Source organism: Fukomys damarensis, unplaced genomic scaffold, assembly GCF_012274545.1.
Source record: "Fukomys damarensis isolate Sample0158 unplaced genomic scaffold, DMR_v1.0_HiC HiC_scaffold_32, whole genome shotgun sequence".
Taxonomy (NCBI): domain Eukaryota; kingdom Metazoa; phylum Chordata; class Mammalia; order Rodentia; family Bathyergidae; genus Fukomys; species Fukomys damarensis.
The window spans coordinates 21,088,481-21,106,330 of record NW_022900944.1 but is presented as its reverse complement, the minus strand read 5'-3'; the positions used below and the strand labels follow the sequence as shown (position 1 = coordinate 21,106,330).

Here is a 17,850-nt window from a genome sequence, read left to right as displayed (position 1 = left end):
ATATATATATATATGAATGAAATGAAAAGGACCTCCCTCATGATATGCCTCTGCTGTCCTTGTAGACAATGTAGGCAACAGTGTGCAGGTCTATGTCAGTTAGTCTCAGCAAGCCAGCTGTAGTTTGTTGAAATTCAGGCTGATTTCTGACTATAAGGCCCAAGTTGAGGTCCCTGACTTCCTGCAGGATTAAACTTAGCAAGGCTCTACTACATGTTCCAGCTGTCCTTCCCCTTAAGCAAGTCCAGGTTTCTATGGGAAGTGCTAATCCCAGCTTACCAACTATGGTGGCCCAGTGTGCTTTTATTGCAGAGATTTTCTTCACTTTCCCAGTGGGCTCCAATTTTCACTGAGGAGCCTCAGAAAGTCCCTCTCTGTTGTTCACTTCTGCTCTATTTTCTGGGATTCATAACCATGGCCTTTGTGCCCCCACCCCCAGTGCCTCTGCAGTGCAGATTCAGATACCACACAGCCCACATGGCATGCTCCAGTGCAATGGTTCATGCTCCAGCTGGGCTGCTGCTGGCATCTGTGCAATGGTTCCCTATAGTAGTCTATTTTAAGCTATAATTTATCTTCAATCCTACCAAAAACTTTCCACTTTTACTTCTTCCTGCCTTTCACTATTTTATATTATTGATGTCACAATTTATGTCTCTTTATATCATGAATACATTAGCATATTCCTATACTTATAGTTGTGTTGAATGTTTTCCTTTTAACTTTTACAGTAGAGCAGTGATGGTGAACCATTTAGAGCTTTCAATGATACACACAGCCCACTGCAGCATATGTGCTATAGGTTCACCACCAGTGAAGTAGTCATAATACTAAGTGTAGTGAAATGCTGTGTAAATAGTAGTTGCATTGTGTAAGGAATACTGAGTAGAAAAACAAAACAAAACAAAACTTTACGCTTTCAGAACAGACAGTTTTTGTCCTCAAGATTTTTTATTTGCATTTGGCTGGACCCAGGGGTGTGGGACCTGTGGATAGATACATAAGGCCAATTGTACTTTATTCTGGCAGTGAGTTTTCTCCTGTTGTGTATCTATATTGTTAATTAATGTCTTTCCATTTCAGCTGGAAGAACTCTAGCATTTCTTGAGAGACAAGCCTAGTGATAATGAGCTCTCTTAGCTTTTGTTTCTTTGGGAAAGTTTTGATCTCCTTCATTTCTGAGTGACAGATTTGCTGGTAAATTAATCCTGATGGTAATTGTATTTGGGGGGATCACATTTTGACTGTTTTTTTCCACTCTGCTGGTCCGCATGCCTTCTGCTAGGTTATCTATTGATAGTCATGTGGGATTCCCTTATGTATTTGATGGGTTACTTTGATCTTGCTGCTTTCAAAATTGTCTTTTTGTCAATTTTTGAAAATTTAGCTTTAATATATATCCATGAAGACTTCTTTTTTTTTTTTTTCATGAAGACTTCTTTATGACAATCTGTTTGAAGTTCTTTGGCATTCATTGATCTGGATGTTCATTTTTCTTCCTAGATTTGGAAAGTTTTTGTTATTATTTCCTTAAATAACCTTTTTACCCTTTTGTTTCCCTGACTTGATAATTTTAAATGCTGTCTCTACAGCTTCACTCATTCTCTTTTCTCTTGATGGAGTCCACTGTAGAAGCTCTATTAAAGTTTTCATGTTAATCACTTCATTCTTCAGCTCCAGACTTTCTGTTTGGTTCTTTTTAATATTTCTATTAAAAAGACTTTCTGTTTCTATATTTTTGTTGCTTGAACTTTTCATTTTATTCTCATATTGCCATCATGATTTTTGATAGTTTTCTGTCTGTGTTCTCTTGTCACTCATTGTACTTCCTTGAGAGTGTTGTTTTTACATTCTTTGTCAGGCAACTAATAGATCTCCATCTTTTTCATTCTTTTTCTTTTCCCGGGGCTAGGAATCAAAACCCAGAGCCTCTCACATTCTAGGCAAATTTTCTACTGCAGAGCTATGTCCCCAACTCATAGATCTCCATTTGAGGGGCCAGCCAGTGTAGCATTATTTTTTTTCTTTAGGCAGTGTCCTATTCCTTTGATTTTTCTGTGTGCTTTTTGAAGCCACTGCAAAGCCAAGCTGTGTGCCAAACACCCTCCACTTATTTTCACTGTGGCAGTGCCTTGATGTGTTTAAGGTTATCTGATATCTGTGTACTGACTGAAGAGGTTCACATTCACTATTTGTGGCAGAGCATGGGTCAGTCGCTATAGGAAGGGGAATGATGGGAGTGCTTGCTAGCTAGTTGTGGAATCTAAGTTGAGAGCCCAATTTTCATCTGTTTGTTGAGATCTGCAAGGTTGTTACTGTGAGCTCCCCTCCCCACACCTTTCCCTGCTCCTAGCAGTCCCCAGAGTGTAGAACATGCTAGACTCCTTGATGTTACACATGGGGTGAAACAGAAGTGGGCCTTTGGGGCACTGTTCCTTAAGGCTGTGGAGTCCGGGCACTCACTTTTCTCTCACGTTCCCCCTCTGGGAGAAATTGTGAACCCAGTGGCCCTCTCTTAACCCAAAGCTGTGCCATCTTGAAGGAGAGAGTGATATGGATAAAATATACTTTTTAGTTGTGATCTTCTTTGTAGTATCTTTTCTTGGATTTCACTCCACCAAAGTGCTGAAACCTTTGGCTGAACTCCTGGGCTCCCATGAGAGTATTGCTACCTTTGGGTGGTTGTTAAAATTAGGGTGCCCGTGGCCTGGGAGGTATCTCAGTGGTAGAGTGCTTACCAGCATGTGTGAGGCTCTGGGTTCAATCCCAAATACAAATCATTCATTCAGTGAATTGGTCAATCAATCAATCAACCAATCAATAAGGGTTTTTGTTGGGATTTGCAGAGTAGATAGCCTGTTTTGCCATCTTGTTGACATCAAAGAATTATACTTTATCTAGTAAATGTTGTTTCTTATGTACTAAAAGTAATAATTCAGGTATGAAGATGCATATCTTTATTTAAACATAAATATTCTAAGCAAATTTTTGGGGTCAAACTTTTTTGAGACAAGATCTTGCAATGTAACCCAGGCTACATCAAATTCACAGCACTCATCCGGCCTCAACCTCCCCAGTGCTGGCATTATAGGCATGCACCACTATGCCCGGCTAAGCATAATTATTCTTAAAGACCCACTTGTGAACCACTGGAACATTGCAATGGGCCCCAGGCCACCTTCTCATAAGTTGGCATGTCTTTACCTCTCCTGGATACTTTTTAAAATGCAGATTCTGACTCAGAAAGTCTGATTCAGAAGATCTGGGGTGGGCCTGAGATTCTATATATTTTACTAAGCTTCTAAGTTCTGCTTGTCTATAAATGCTTGAGTTACAAGTTGTCTGCCTCCTAAATAGTTACACTCACAGAGGAGTTACAGAAAATTGTATTGGAAAGTCAAGCTAGAGATGCGCTGGAAAGCCATCTGGAGGATGTGCATTCAGATCACAGGGTCTGCTTGCTTGGAATATGAAAAACCACATTGCCTATTTAGTACAATCATAAAGTTATTGCTACATAATTGAGCTCCATAACTGAAATAAGAGTTGACTGGGCTGCTGCTATTAGGAAGATTTCTAGCAGTTTAGAAACCTGAGCCCAAGTGTATCATGGTATATGAAGTTCTGCTGGAGTTAGAGCCCTTTCTCCTGGAATTCTGGCAGATTATATGCAAAGTTTCTGGAACATTTTTGAAGTTTTTGTAAATAATGTGCTGTATTTATTGTGAAAGGAGAAAGCTTTCTGGGATTTTTCTCCTGAGCACCCACCAGGATAAAAAGTACTCATGCCACTGCTCTCCTGGGCATGGTGTGATTCAGTTACCTATTCTGTATGCTGAAAATAGTCATGACAACATCCTTGTGAGAAGTAACACTCTCAAATTCCAAGAGACTGCAGAAGAATGGTTGTTGTCTTTTCTTTTGAGTAGTCTCTTCCTGAAAGAGCTGTTTGTACTGTTGTTATTGGCACACTTGAAAGTGATAACAACAATTTAGAAAACCACCCCTTTTGAAATACTCTATTTTAAAATATCTGATTCACTGATTATTGAAGTATGAAAACAAGCTGAATATGAAGCATTGGCAGCCTCACTAATCTCATTCTGCAGAAAATGTCAATTATGAGGCTTAAGAAGAGGTTACACACCTTGTAAATCAGAAGTGGCAGCACTTTTTAATGACATTAGCTTTAGCAATTAAAATGCTGCCTCCTCAGTAGCGTCAAGTAGGTGATTTCATCCAGCCAGCTACTCCCCAACTGCTGCTGCTTCACTTTCAGTCAGCCACCAGGCCTGTCGATTCTGGGTCTGTAGTGTTTCTGGAATCTGTTTCAAATCATTCATTCCCAATGCAATTGTTTTCTCATGGGCCAGTGCAAGAACTTGTTAAACAGTTTCCACAGACCCAGGTTCATCCCCTTGCTGGTCACCTCCATCTCTTGTCCTTGGAGTCTGACAGACTGAGCATCCCATCCGTCTGATCGTCCCCTTTCCGTTCCTGAAATCTTCTGTTTCATAGGGCCTGTAAGAAAAATTGAGACTATTAGCATAGATTCTGCCTTTTGTTATCTTTCTTTAAGATGGTGTCATTTTTTTATCCACATTTCCCCTACCTCCCTGAGCCTACTAGTGCCAAACAGTTGGACATTTTATTAAACACACAGTGTGCTATCTCTCATCTTTGCCTTTGATGAAGTTGTACCCTCTGTTAAAATCTATTTCATTGCTTCTCTAGCTATAAAATTTAATTTTTTGTTATTCAACAAGGCATTGGTACTTCCTTAGGAAAACCCTCCTGAGGCCTTCTTGCTCCACTCTCCCCATAGTGTGTGCTCAAGCTTCATAAAGAACATCAGTTTTGAAGGAAGCATTCTAATTACTTTTGGGTTTCTCTCATCAGACTCTATAAGTCCTGAAGTCAAGACCTTGCTTCAGATTCTCTTGTGTATTTCAGTTCTCTAGCAAAGAGGCGGGTATATAATCAGTGCTTAAGGAGTAACCCTGTGGACTTTGGTAGATAGCGAGGACAGAAAGACAGATAGATGGACAAATGAAGGAAAGCAGTGGAGGATCTTAGTCTTCCAAATGATGTAAGCAATTTATGATAGATTAAAAAGAAAAAGGATTTATACATATGTATATCATGTACACACATAGTTTATAGTGTGGTTATAAGCTATGAATCTTTCTTACTAGATGATCTGCAACAATAGGACCTGATAACTTATGTATTGAAGGGTTAGTGTTTTCTTACTGGTCCCAATTCATCACTTTTTCTTTGTTCTAGAATGACGGAGTGCTTCAGCTAGTGGCTAATTCAATGGTGTGGGTTCCAGAAGGAGGCATGCTTCAGATCACTAACAAAATCTTACAGGCTGAGGCTCCAGGTGCCAGCCCAGACGATATTGTCTACAAGATTATAGAAGGCCATCCCCGATTTGGTAAGTCCTTTTTTCTTTTGGCACGATTTCTTTTGGGCACTCATCAGTTGAGGATGTAAGTTTGGACACTGCCATGCAGCAGGGCTGCAATTCAAATGAAATGGGCTTTCAATCCTTCATTCATCTCCTTAAAAGCAGAGTATTTGTGATACCTAGCACTGTATATACTTGCTACCTTGTGTACTGAATTTGATAAGTACATTATATGAGATAGCTAAACTTAAATTTCTAAGTAAGTTCATTTTGTATAGGCAGTAATTGGAGTAAACCTACACACTGAAAGCCACCTAGCCTATAAATTACCGGTTTAATTTCATAAGTCAGGCACAGAAATTCCTCCTCTTACCCTTCTCAGATTACCATCAGAATTCTTCTTGATGAAGCTTTAAAACAAAACTACATAAGAGCATTCTTCAGTGATCTCCATTGTTACTTCTTCTAGCAGGAGAGAAGAATACAATAACCTAAGCAATTCTTCATTTTCATCACCTGGAATTGCTGAATAAAATACAGCAAGAACGATTAGATTTTCACAGCTGACTTCCCAGGGATAGAGGGAAATCTCTTGGTGTTTTAAGGGACAGCACCAAGGATCAGTCTGTGCTGAGCTGCTGGCATGGCTTCTCTTAGCTGGTAGTGTGTGTCCCATAAGCTGGGGGCTGAGGTGGACAGCCCCACGGACAGAAAGTTGGATTGAAGACCCTTCCTAGAATCAGTACTCTGGAGGGACATTCTTTCTCTTAGAATAAATAAGGTCACCGGTACAGACAGATAGCTGGAAAACCTGCCAATCTTAATGAGAAGTTAACAGTAGAGCAAGAAGACTATTGAAAATGCAGAACCTCGTGCCTATTTCTCTGGCAGATCCTGGGTTAAATTATTCTTGTCCCTTGTTCCATCACCAGAAATCTGAGACATTGTATGAATAGTAATCTCAGCTCAGTGATACTTCTTGGGTTCCACAGAAGCTAGTGGAAACTGCTGTGGGAGGCCCAGCCTCGACTTGGCCACACAGGGACCTCAAAAATAAAGCCACTGAGGGTGAGCACAGAACATAGGATGAGTCAGGCTGCACTACGAAACAAAAAGGATCAAAACCCCATGATTTTTAAATAAAGAAATAACCATATAAAAAAACTGTGAAATAAATGTTTTTAAATGATTTAAAGGTATTAAAGGAATTTAAATTGTTAGGAAATTTTACAATGCTGTAAAAAATAAAGAAAATTTATATATATATATATATTTCTTTTTTTTTAAATTGAAACTTGCTATGCTGCCCACACTTTTGTCAAACTCCTAGCCTCAAATGCTCCTGCCTCAGCCTCCCAAATATTGGGACTAAAGGCAAGACACCACATCACCTGGCTTAGGCTGATTTTTTAAAATATCTGTATCATCTAAAAATGAAAGTTATAATAATTAAAAGTGAAAACTCTTGACATTAATAGAACACAAAGAATAATCTGTTTTTCCTCTGGGCTATCAGATTTTTTAAAATAATATATTTCCCATAATGAGGAAAAACTTAACTTTAGATAATGTTAAAATAATTTCAGTGTCCAAAAAGATGTTAGAAAGTAGAAGCTAATCAAGAATTTATACTTTAATTATAAAACAGTCTAGTTGAAGTGTCCTTTTTTAGAACTGTGTAACCTTGAAGAAAAGCATACCCTCTTGGTGCCATTGATTTCTTAGAAAAATTAGGTCAAATAGTGTCTATAACTTACTGTTTTAAAATAATTTTAAGAGTTATTTAAAAGTTGTAAAAATAGTACAAAGAGCAATTATTAGAACCAAGAAATTGACATTGACCCAGTACCACTATTTCATCCTTAGACCTCATTCAAATTTGGTCTCTCTTCCTACTAATACTGTTTTCCTAGATTGCATGTATCCATCGTGTTCCTTGGCCTCCCCCAAGGTGTGATGGTTCCTTTGTTTTTGTCTTAAAGACATTTTTTAAGAGAACTCATGAAACGTGTAGAACACTGCTCTATTTGGACTTGTCTGAGGATTTCTCATTATTAGAATAAGGATGTGCTTTTTCCCCTTGGTACATCATATTGGGAGCACAAACAGTTGTCACTCTTGTCATATTTTTGGTGATGTTAACCTTGATTGCTTCATTCAGATGATACTTGCCAGATATCTCCACTGTAAATTTAATATTTTCCTATTCATAATTAATATCCTATCCTCATCATACTTTCAGGTACTGACTGTAAGATCAATAACTTTTAAGTTCTTTTCATCTCTAAAAATCTATGACTCCTGTAATGTATTAAATTCTCTACCTTTTAAAAAAAATTATCTACCTTTATCTTCATTACTAAGAGACAAAAATCAAACCTCCAGGTTTTATGGAAACAGCTCACTACTTCATTAAATATTAAACAGAACAACACTGAATTAAATGGTTTTTAAGCAGATAAAAGTTTGCCATTTTAGCTTAATAAATGCCGTGTGGGCTTTATTGTGACCCTTTCCTATTACAACTCTCTTAATTAACTGCTTCCCATGAACACAATCTTTATATATCCAGACTTTCTGTATCCCCATTAGTAATAATCAAATCATGTTACCCTTGGGAACCATTCAAGAGTGAATGAGGTGGTTGGTGGGAATTAGAGGTCCACATGATGCAAATATTCTTACATCGCTCTATTCTAATAAGGTACATCAGTGGAGTCCTCCCTCACTGGCTCCTGCTGCTACAGACTTATGCCTCACTCTGGAAGGTCCAATTTGGGCTGTAGGCTTTTTGTGAAGAACTGACTTTGGAATGTAACCAAATATAAATTACTTGTATGATATATACACAAAGCAGTCATTTCCACACTACCATTGCTTTCAAGTATATGTTGAGACAAGTTGATTAATACTTGTAACCTTTGCTGTCCTTACATTTGAAGGTAAATTTAATGAGTGGTTTTAATGAAGTATCTTAAGCATCATTTGAAGGAAAGGCTGACTTAATCTACCAAACTATCAAATTAAATTATTTATTATAGTACAAGAAAGTGTTAATAGAAATAGAAATTATCTCAATCCCAACATAATTCAAGGAAATTCAAATTAAATTATAATTCTTAATAACTATTAAATCTTCTCACTTCAGAGTTCTTGGCTGAAATATAAACTTCTGGATGAAGGAAATCACAAATAGAGATTATTTTCTGTTTCTGCAACCTGGAATTTTTTATATTTGAAGTATCATCTCCTTGTCATGTTATGATAAAACAGAAATGAGGTACTATATAAAGATTACCTCCCTGTGGTAAACCCCACACTGTATGGATCTTTTTCCTTATCTACTCATGCGCTTCACCAAGGTGCTGTATGCAGTATATTCAGAATTGAACAATTCCTCCCCCTACCTCCTTCCAGCTCATCCTCTGTGTCTCACCCGTAGCTGGCATCCAACCACCTAACCTAACAAGTAATTCCCTTGCACTCCTTCCTTTTTCTCCATAGCCCACCTTGATGGAGTGTATTACTTCTGTTTCCTTGGTGACATTTATGTGCTTATTTCTTTCTAGTCTTACTTCAAGTCTCCATCTCTAGTCTGGGTTTTTCAGTAGCATCATAATTGGGCAGACTATCTATGCAAATATTAGCTACTGATTTTTCCCTTATTACTGGGGATTGAACTGGAGCACTACGTTGAGTTTCCCAGGTGGCCCTCAAACTTGTAATCCTCCTGCATCAGTTTCCCTGAAGTGTAGCTGAGATTACAGGCATATGCATCATGTCCAGATATTGTTATTGTTTTAAAAAATAAATTTAGCCTCTTGAACAGTACTTTCAGGCCTTGCAGACTTTCTGTATTCTGATCACACATTCACCTACTGAGAATCTCTTGGTGGTTTCCAGTTGCTTATGGAGCTGGCCTTCAAGAGTAGAAATGGTGTTTTGTTTGTCTTTTAATCACCCTACTCTTGAAGAGCACCAAGTAGATGCTCAGTGACTATTTATTGAGTTGAAATTAATGGAATTGGACAATAGTTTGTGATTCCTATTAATATATATAGCATGGAAGTGATTTTTACAGGAAAAATATATTTATTATGGATTGATGGAAAATTGTTTTTCTTTTCTTTTTCTTATACTGGGGATTGAACCCAGGGCCTTTGCACTGAGTTATATTCCCAAGTCCTCTTGTATTTTTTTTTTTGATAGAGGGTCTTGCTAAGTATCTAGATTGCCTGAGCTTGGCTCCAACACAGAATCTTCCTGCCTCAGCCTCTTAGAGTGCTTGGATTATAGATGTGTGCCACTGTGCCTGGCTTCTGCTTTGCTTTTATGTTATAGCCAGAAAATCAGCAACTGAATTTTTTTTATCGTCTATTCTTCACATTTTAATCATGGGAATTTCCTTTCAGATTATTTTGCAACTGTTCTTACACCCATAAATAGCCCACTCCCTGAGAAGCCATCTCCATTAACATCTCTGTTAACTACAGTTTGAACTGGGAGACAGTAGTGATGGAATTTTTGCCTTAGATATAAATGAAAAGTAATACAAGAAAGAAAACTATAATGAGTTGATTCTGTATATGACTACATAAAGAAGAGTAGTGATACTTTTCTCTTATTTCATTATTTCAGTACCATGCAAGATATTATGCTCATTTTTAACTTGAGTGAAGTGCATGTAAATATTAGAAGTTTTTGCTGTGAGTTGGAAAACAAATTTCTCTAGGGTAATCAAAATGCTCTACCAATTTTGAAAAAATTGCCGTCGATTGCCTATTATGTCTGATATTTTAACTTCTGAACATTTTAAAAATAGACAAATAGTCTCTTTCTCACTCACCTCTGCTCTTCTGTCCCTCTGTCATAATGGCAGGGTGACTTCTTTTAGATATATTGTTAGATGCACCATCTTGAAAATACAGCATAGCTTGTTCTCAGCTATTTATCCAGTTTTCAATTTAGTCTTCACTTGAAGGCACATTATTCTTGTGAAATTTTAATTGTTTCTTTAACACCTCAATATTTGTAATCTCACTTTGAGACGGTAGTAGCTTCAGGTAAAGAAAAGGCAGTAAAAACAGATGGGCAGTGTTTAGATTTAGATTTCCTTGCTTCAGATCAAAATAAGTTTAAAGAATGAAAGAATTCTTTTAGATATTGTTAGATGCACCATCTTGAAAATACAGCATAGCTTGTTCTCAGCTATTTATCCAGTTTTCAATTTAGTCTTCACTTGAAGGCACATTATTCTTGTGAAATTTTAATTGTTTCTTTAACACCTCAATATTTGTAATCTCACTTTGAGACGGTAGTAGCTTCAGGTAAAGAAAAGGCAGTAAAAACAGATGGGCAGTGTTTAGATTTAGATTTCCTTGCTTCAGATCAAAATAAGTTTAAAGAATGAAAGAGGAAGGAACACATTGAATTGTTTAACAGGGTAAATATTGATAAATGTACAGAAAATAATGACAACTGGTAACAGAGCCTCAGGACCAAAAATATGATCTTCAGATCCAAATCCCTGCTTACATACTTTCCATTTGTGTGACCTCAGCAAGTGAATGAACTCTGAACCTAAAGAACCTCATCTGTGCAGTGGCTACAGCACCAAGCAAAAGGATTAAATAGAAGTAACAATGAAGATGATCAAAACATTCTTTCTAGGAACCTGTAAAGTATGTCCTGTAGGTTGAATGACCCTTATCCAAAATACTTAAGAGCAGAAATGTTTTGCATTTCTCAGATTCTGAAATATTTGCATATACATAATGAGATATCCTGAGAATGAGACCTAAGTCTAAATATGAAATCATTTATGTTTCATACACTTTATACACATAGCCTGAAAGTCATTTCATAGGATATTTTAATGTTCCCACACTTTGACTGGGGCCTTGTAACTTGAAGTCAGATGTGGCATTTTCTATTATGGGATAATATTGGTGTTCAAAAAGTTTTGGAACTTGTAGCACTTTGGAGTTTGGATTCTCAGACTAGAGTTGCTTAGTGACTGTCAGTCTCACCAACCAAAAGCAGAGCATTACAGAGTGTAAGTGCAGTGACGTGCCGTGGAACCACCCCATGGTGTGCAGTGCAGTGCCTGCCAAATGTTTTCTGGTATTAGGTATTAATATTTTCATTGGACAGAATCCTCCCAAGAATAACTTCAACTGAATTTTTTTCTAATTTTCCATTTTTCTAACCATTTTCCTTGTTAGAAAACATTTTCAGTTACATAGAAAGCTGTGTGTAGAAATGAATCCATTCAGTGTATTTCTTTATAGCATACTCCAGCATGTGAGTCTCAGGTAATTGTAACAGGTGCAAGTCAACAATTTATACCTGAATTGCCCTTGAATGACTTTTGATTCTTTTAGCTGAAAGACTGGGAATTCTGTATCTCAAGGTACATTTAGTGATAACTTTTGAGTTTTGTATTTATGTCCTTTTCTCACATTAGGTGAAAATATGGCTGGACATCATTTCTTTTTAGTTTAAATAAATAGGAAAAGAGGAGAAACCTCTGACTTTCTTTCCCAAGAGACACTCACCATATGACCTGTGTGTCCCTAGGGGAGGTGGTCCTCCTGGTGAGCTTGCCAGCGGACATTCCCAGGGACGAAGGCCAGCACTTACCAGATGGGAGGACAGCAACCCCAACCAGCTCCTTCACCCAGCAAGATGTCAATAATGGCGTTGTGTGGTACAGGCATTCTGGGGCCTTGGCCCAGAGCGACTCCTTCCACTTCCAGGTATCGTGTGCTCCTTGCCTTCTCTGAAGTCTGATAAAAGCCATTACTTTTATTTGTAAACAATGTCGGCAGTTTTCTGCTGTTGCTTGGGAATCCAGTCAATGGGAAGAAAAATGCAATTAATATCCTTAAAGAACTTTTAAAAATCTGTCAACCCAAATATATGGGTCACTCCATAAGGAAGAGTCATCCATGACAAGAAGTTTTTTATTAAATAATGGCCAGAATTTTCAGAAAAAATATCCAAAATATAAAAATAGACAACATCATCTTTTAAAATTGTTCTTGGAACATTCACCATTTTAGGATAAAGTCATGAGCTTACCATGAAACTCAGTATGTCCACTTTTAGAAAATTGCTTGGCAATATCCTTGCGCCTGAATTTCCTTACCTGTGAATTAGAACTGTTCTGAGGATTTGAGCTAAGACATATAAAATGTTTAGAATGGTGCATTTCAAATACTAAGTAAGCACTGCATAAGGGTTTGTTATGACCATTTATAAAACAGATGAAATATTAGACCATAAGGAGACCTACCATAAACTAAGGAACAGGAAACTATACTGCTTATATTCTCTGGCCATTATGAATATAGTTAGAAGTAATTAATAAAAAGGTAAACAAACGTTTAAACTTGTAATATTTAAAATGGTCTCCTAAATACTAGGTGTTAAAGGAAATCAGAACTGTAAGCTATTAAGAAGTACTGATGAGGAAGAAGTAACATTGAAACTTAAATGATGTGGACAAAATTCTATGCAAAAGCAAATTGATGGTAGCTTTTGTTATTGAGCCATCAAGTCGAAAAATAAATGGCATGGATGTTTAGCTCAAGAAGCTAAAGAAACACGGGAAAACCTAAAGAAGTAGTTAATAGAGATAAGGAGAGGAATTGATTAATTATAAAGTGCTAGAAATAATAAATTAGAATTATACCTGATTTCTTAAGAAGACCGATAAAATTAGACAAGCCCCTGGCAAGCACAACTTGGAAATAAAGAATTAAAATGATACACAAGGGAATGAGGAGTTTTGAGTGAGAAAGAATATTTAAGTGAGGATACAGAGAAGAATTTCGTGAAGTGTCAGAAATTATATTCATAGTGACTCCCTCGAGATCTGAGACTTTTCCTTTTTCTAGGAATCCAGCTGGAAATAAACTAGCCACGATAGCTCACCTTGTAAAAATTTTCATCCATTTGTCTTCTGATACCTGGCAAATACATCTTCCTTTCTTAATTTATATGTATAAAAGATGCGCTTCTCCAAAGAGCAGGTTGGGATAAATTTGGAAACGATTAAAATGAGATTATACCGAGTGCATTGAACGTCCGAGTGAGCAAATTCTGTGCGCCCTTTGCCGGAGTTAACCTCTCATTTTTAGCACCTGGGGACTGCAGCAGTCATCAAAGAATGAATCAGAACAGAGGCAGAGACCTCAATCAAAAGACGTCACCTCAGCAAACTAGAATTTGCGGATCTCCCTGATCTGCCTCTTCCTTCACAGGAGTCAGGACAAAATGTTGTCAACCTGGAGCATTTCCCCAGAAGGACTTTCAGAGTACCTGCTTAAAATGATTGCTCTGATTCCTTTGCAGGTAGCTTACTAAGTGGATAAAATAAAATAATAAATGAGATAGTAAAAGTTACTGATTTTATTGGTGTTTAAGACACCTAATGACATTATTATTTAGAAGTATATCCTTTTGGAGACTCTTTTTTTTTTTCTTTTGCAAAATATTTGAAACTCCCACATGAAATTATTTTCAAAGTATGTGGGATATTCTTTTAAATGTCCTCAATAGTGACAGCATTTTTGGAAATGGATTTTAAAATATATCAAAATAGCCAAAAGTCATTCGGAATCAGTCTGGTAAGAAAAGCATGCTGAATAATTTTGGTTAAGATGGGAGTAATTATGAAGTAATGAGCCCAGCTTTCTTATATGATTTGTGAACTTCCTCTGAAGGCATTCCAGAAAAATGTATTTTAAACATTGACAATATCTTTATTGCAAGTATGAAACAACTCTCTGGGATTATGTTCTTCTGAACATAAAAGTTTTGGTGTGTTTGTTCTTAAATCTCATTGTCTTATAGGCTTACTTCACATTTTGGTTTGAAGTGCACAGACACTATAGCCATGTGCTAAAGAGTGGTTAGCAACTTTTTCCCATTTATCATTTTAATGTTCCTAAAGGATTTTAAACTAAAAATAAAAAGAGAGAGTGCTATTCTAATGATTCTTTTTTCTTTCCTTTTCCCCCCTTTAAAGCAGGACATATAATGAGTTGCATAGCTTTAATTTGATTTTAATGTTGATGAGCTGTCATAAGCCATCAGTGCATCCCATCTGTTACTTTGCATGTAGGACTTGGGATTTGTGGAATGTAAGTGGCATTTTAAAAGAGAGATGGTCTAATGAGAAGAAAGCGTGTGCATTCACTGTCCTTTGGGGATGGGAAGTAGCCCTGGTTTTTCTGTATTCAGATCCCATTGATATTGCCTCAGGGGACATGGTTTGGAAAAGACCTGCATATTTCCCTGTCCAATTCTTTCCTGGGATAACAGACTAATTCTTTGTTCAGTAATATGCCCACATTTTACTACCTGCCCAATACTCAGTTGCTTTTCTTTAAGGATATAAGAAAATGTTTCCCCTTTTCCTGATTTTTTTAAAATTAATTTTATTGGTACATTTAAAGTATACAATATAATGACAGTGATTTTTGGAAATTTGTACCTTTATATAACCAACCTTGGTTTTAATTTTTTCTAAAGCTACTAGAGTGAGTCATCTTGGTCAGTAGAAAGATTATGAACTCGACTGGCCTGGTTCAATAACCCCACTTAGTGACTGTGTGACTTTGACATATTGCTTTAATATTTTGACCTTCAGTTTTCTCATCTGAAAAGGGGATAATAGTATTACTTTGTGGGTAATAAGATAACCTCTGAAAACCGGCCAGTATAATGCTGACCCCATGCTAAGTGATCAGCAAATTATAGCTATGGCTATTAATATTATTTATAGCAATACTATGCCTCTTGGTAGGAATGTAAATGTGATGAAATGTAACCCCAGGCCTCTTATGTTATCCAGATAGAAACAGAAAAGACAGTTTTTCTGTTGGGGAGAACTGCTCTTCCTGTTTTCTGACCTAGAATTTGCAAGACCTGCTTCCTGTCATCTACAATTCACACAACTGCAGGTAGCCACATAGGGCTTAGCAGTTCTTATGACAAGATGAAGGTGAAGCAAATAGTGGAGACCACGGGAGTTCAAGGCAAAATTGAGTAGGTCTGAGAAGGAGTGAGAAGCTGCCTAGGAAAACCATTTTTCAATATTTTTGTAGCAAGAGAAAGTTAAATTTGTGACCATTGTGCTAACTGTAAATGTTATGAATCTTGTTATGCAATAATGTAACTAAGATCTGTCATTTATAGTCTAAGTGTAGAGATCTATGCTGAGTAAAGATGGATGGAATGGAATACAAATTGTATGTAACACACCTGTAACACATTATGTAGCCTTCAGAGAATATATTTTCAAGAATGCTTAATGAAACAAGAAAACATCATAGTATTGTTAAGTAAAAGTTTAGACTATGCAATTCCTTGTAAATTTAGATATGTCTGTGTAGAAAAAAGAATTAAGCACAATGAACCAAAACCACAATGAACCAATATATTAATAACTACTCTTTTCTTCTAGTAAAACTATGTGTGATTTTTTATTTATACTTTCCTACATTTTCAGAATTGCCTAAAATGGTTATGTATTTTTTTATAATTAGTAAATGATTAACAGTAACTATGGAGATCAGAACAAAAGTTGTAATGCAGGGATGTATAGAGGAGACCCAGGTGTGGTGGTGAATGCCTGTAATCCCAGCACTGATGCTGAAGCAAGAGTATCACAAGTTCAAGGCCTGAGCTACATAGTGAGTTTAAGCCCAGCCTGGACTACATAGTGAGATCCTGTTTCAAAATAAAAAAAGGAGTGTATAGATTAAAGACAGGTTATTTAAAAGGGGGGAAAGCAAAACACCTGCAGACATGCTCCACCCAGCAGATGAGAGGCTCACCAGGCAACTTTGCTTTTCAGGTGTCCAGGGCCACTGACACTCAGACGCACCTGGAGAGCCGTGTATTCAACATTGCGATCTTGCCGCAGACCCCTGAGGCACCTCAACACTCTCTGGGAGCATCTCTCCATATGACCGTGAGTTGGGTGGGAGGCCTATGACTTCTACTTTGATGGTTTAACACAGTGTCCTGGTTTGCATGCAGTGAATGCTTGCCCCTGACTACAAACCCCAGGGCCAAAAACAGTAGTAAGCACGTTTCTCACTAACTTGCAAAAAAACCCTAAGTTTCTCAGGGTGAAGGGAAGATTACGTGGAATCTGTTTTGACCTTCCGTCCATGGCAGATGTCCTTTCTACAGCGTCCCAGACTGTCATTCAGTATTTGGAAGACATTTCAAGCTCTCCTCCATGCCATCAATATAACTTGTACATAATTGTTCAGCCAGTCACAGCATTACTTGGCTGGAGAAAGTGTTACTCATTTTTGAAAAGCCCTATCAGAAGTTCCCTTATACTGTAAAAGCTTCTTGGACATGATGACAATGCTGAGTCCATAGAGATATAGAAATAGATCCATCCAAGACAGTTGGGTGGCATGAAGAGGTGATGGCAAAGGGCAGTGCCCTGGGTGCAGAGAACACAGGAGAGGCCCAGAGTTTAGGAAGACTATGACAGTCAAGAAATTGCATATAGTACATGAGACTGGAGAAATAAGGAAGGCAGCAGAGGAGGCAGGATAGGGATGTGGAGGTCCATGATGCTCAATTCCAGAGGCCCGTGTGACCAGTGGTGTCGCCTAAATTAGCCTATGAAGTACTGTCTGGAGGACTAGCAACTCCACTGTGATTCTGTGTCCATGGGAGGTGGGATTCCAGAGCCATGAGCATGCACGCCCTTGTAAATTAATTATTACAGATCTGTATTGTTCGCACCCACATAATTATACTCCAAAGTAGAGTATCAGCCTTGAGCCACAACAAAGAGAGCAACAATGGTTTCAGAAATTACTGGTCTAGCGCATGACAGAGACATAAAGGGGAAAAAAGAAAGTTTTTAATGAATAGCTGGTATCGGCATTTCCACCATAAACTATAATTTAAAGAAATCATAATTCAGCAGCATTGTAAAGTCTATAATTCATCATTCTGACTGGAGGAACTTGAATCCAAGTTTTTTCTAAACTGTAAATAAAAATGTGCACACACATTTCTTGCCAAATGCTAATCAGTGCTATTTTGAGTTTAGAGGGAATAAAGAGGGGCCAGGAGCCATGAAGGCGGTGCCTTTCTGCCACATTGCTGTGGACTTCTTAAGGAACTTTTCATGCTCTTCTTAGATTGAATGTTTGCAAGTTAGGTCTGTCCTGTTAAAATTTAGGCTATCTAAACAATTGCTTTACTGTAAATTGTGTTGGCTATCCTCTTGTGGACCTTACAATGTACAAAGTTTTATATTTCTTTTGACATTAACTAGGTCTGCTATTCTAAACAAAAACATATTCTCAATTCAGTGATTTGGACCTATCTGAGCCCACAAGTGTTAAATATATTTGGTAACTAGATTTTGAATAGCAAGTGTATATGTATAT

At 37.4% G+C, this 17,850-nt stretch overlaps 1 protein-coding gene across 1 annotated transcript in view; it reads left to right on the top strand.

The window, feature by feature from the left end:
- Fras1 (Fraser extracellular matrix complex subunit 1) overlaps positions 1 to 17,850 on the top strand; it is a 406,016-nt gene that overhangs the window by 276,364 nt on the left and 111,802 nt on the right. Inside the window, exons 30-32 of the mRNA XM_010628378.1 lie at positions 5,287 to 5,440; positions 11,993 to 12,171; positions 16,281 to 16,397. Coding sequence (XP_010626680.1) covers positions 5,287 to 5,440; positions 11,993 to 12,171; positions 16,281 to 16,397 — 450 coding nt within the window. The remainder of the gene's footprint in view (positions 1 to 5,286; positions 5,441 to 11,992; positions 12,172 to 16,280; positions 16,398 to 17,850) is intronic.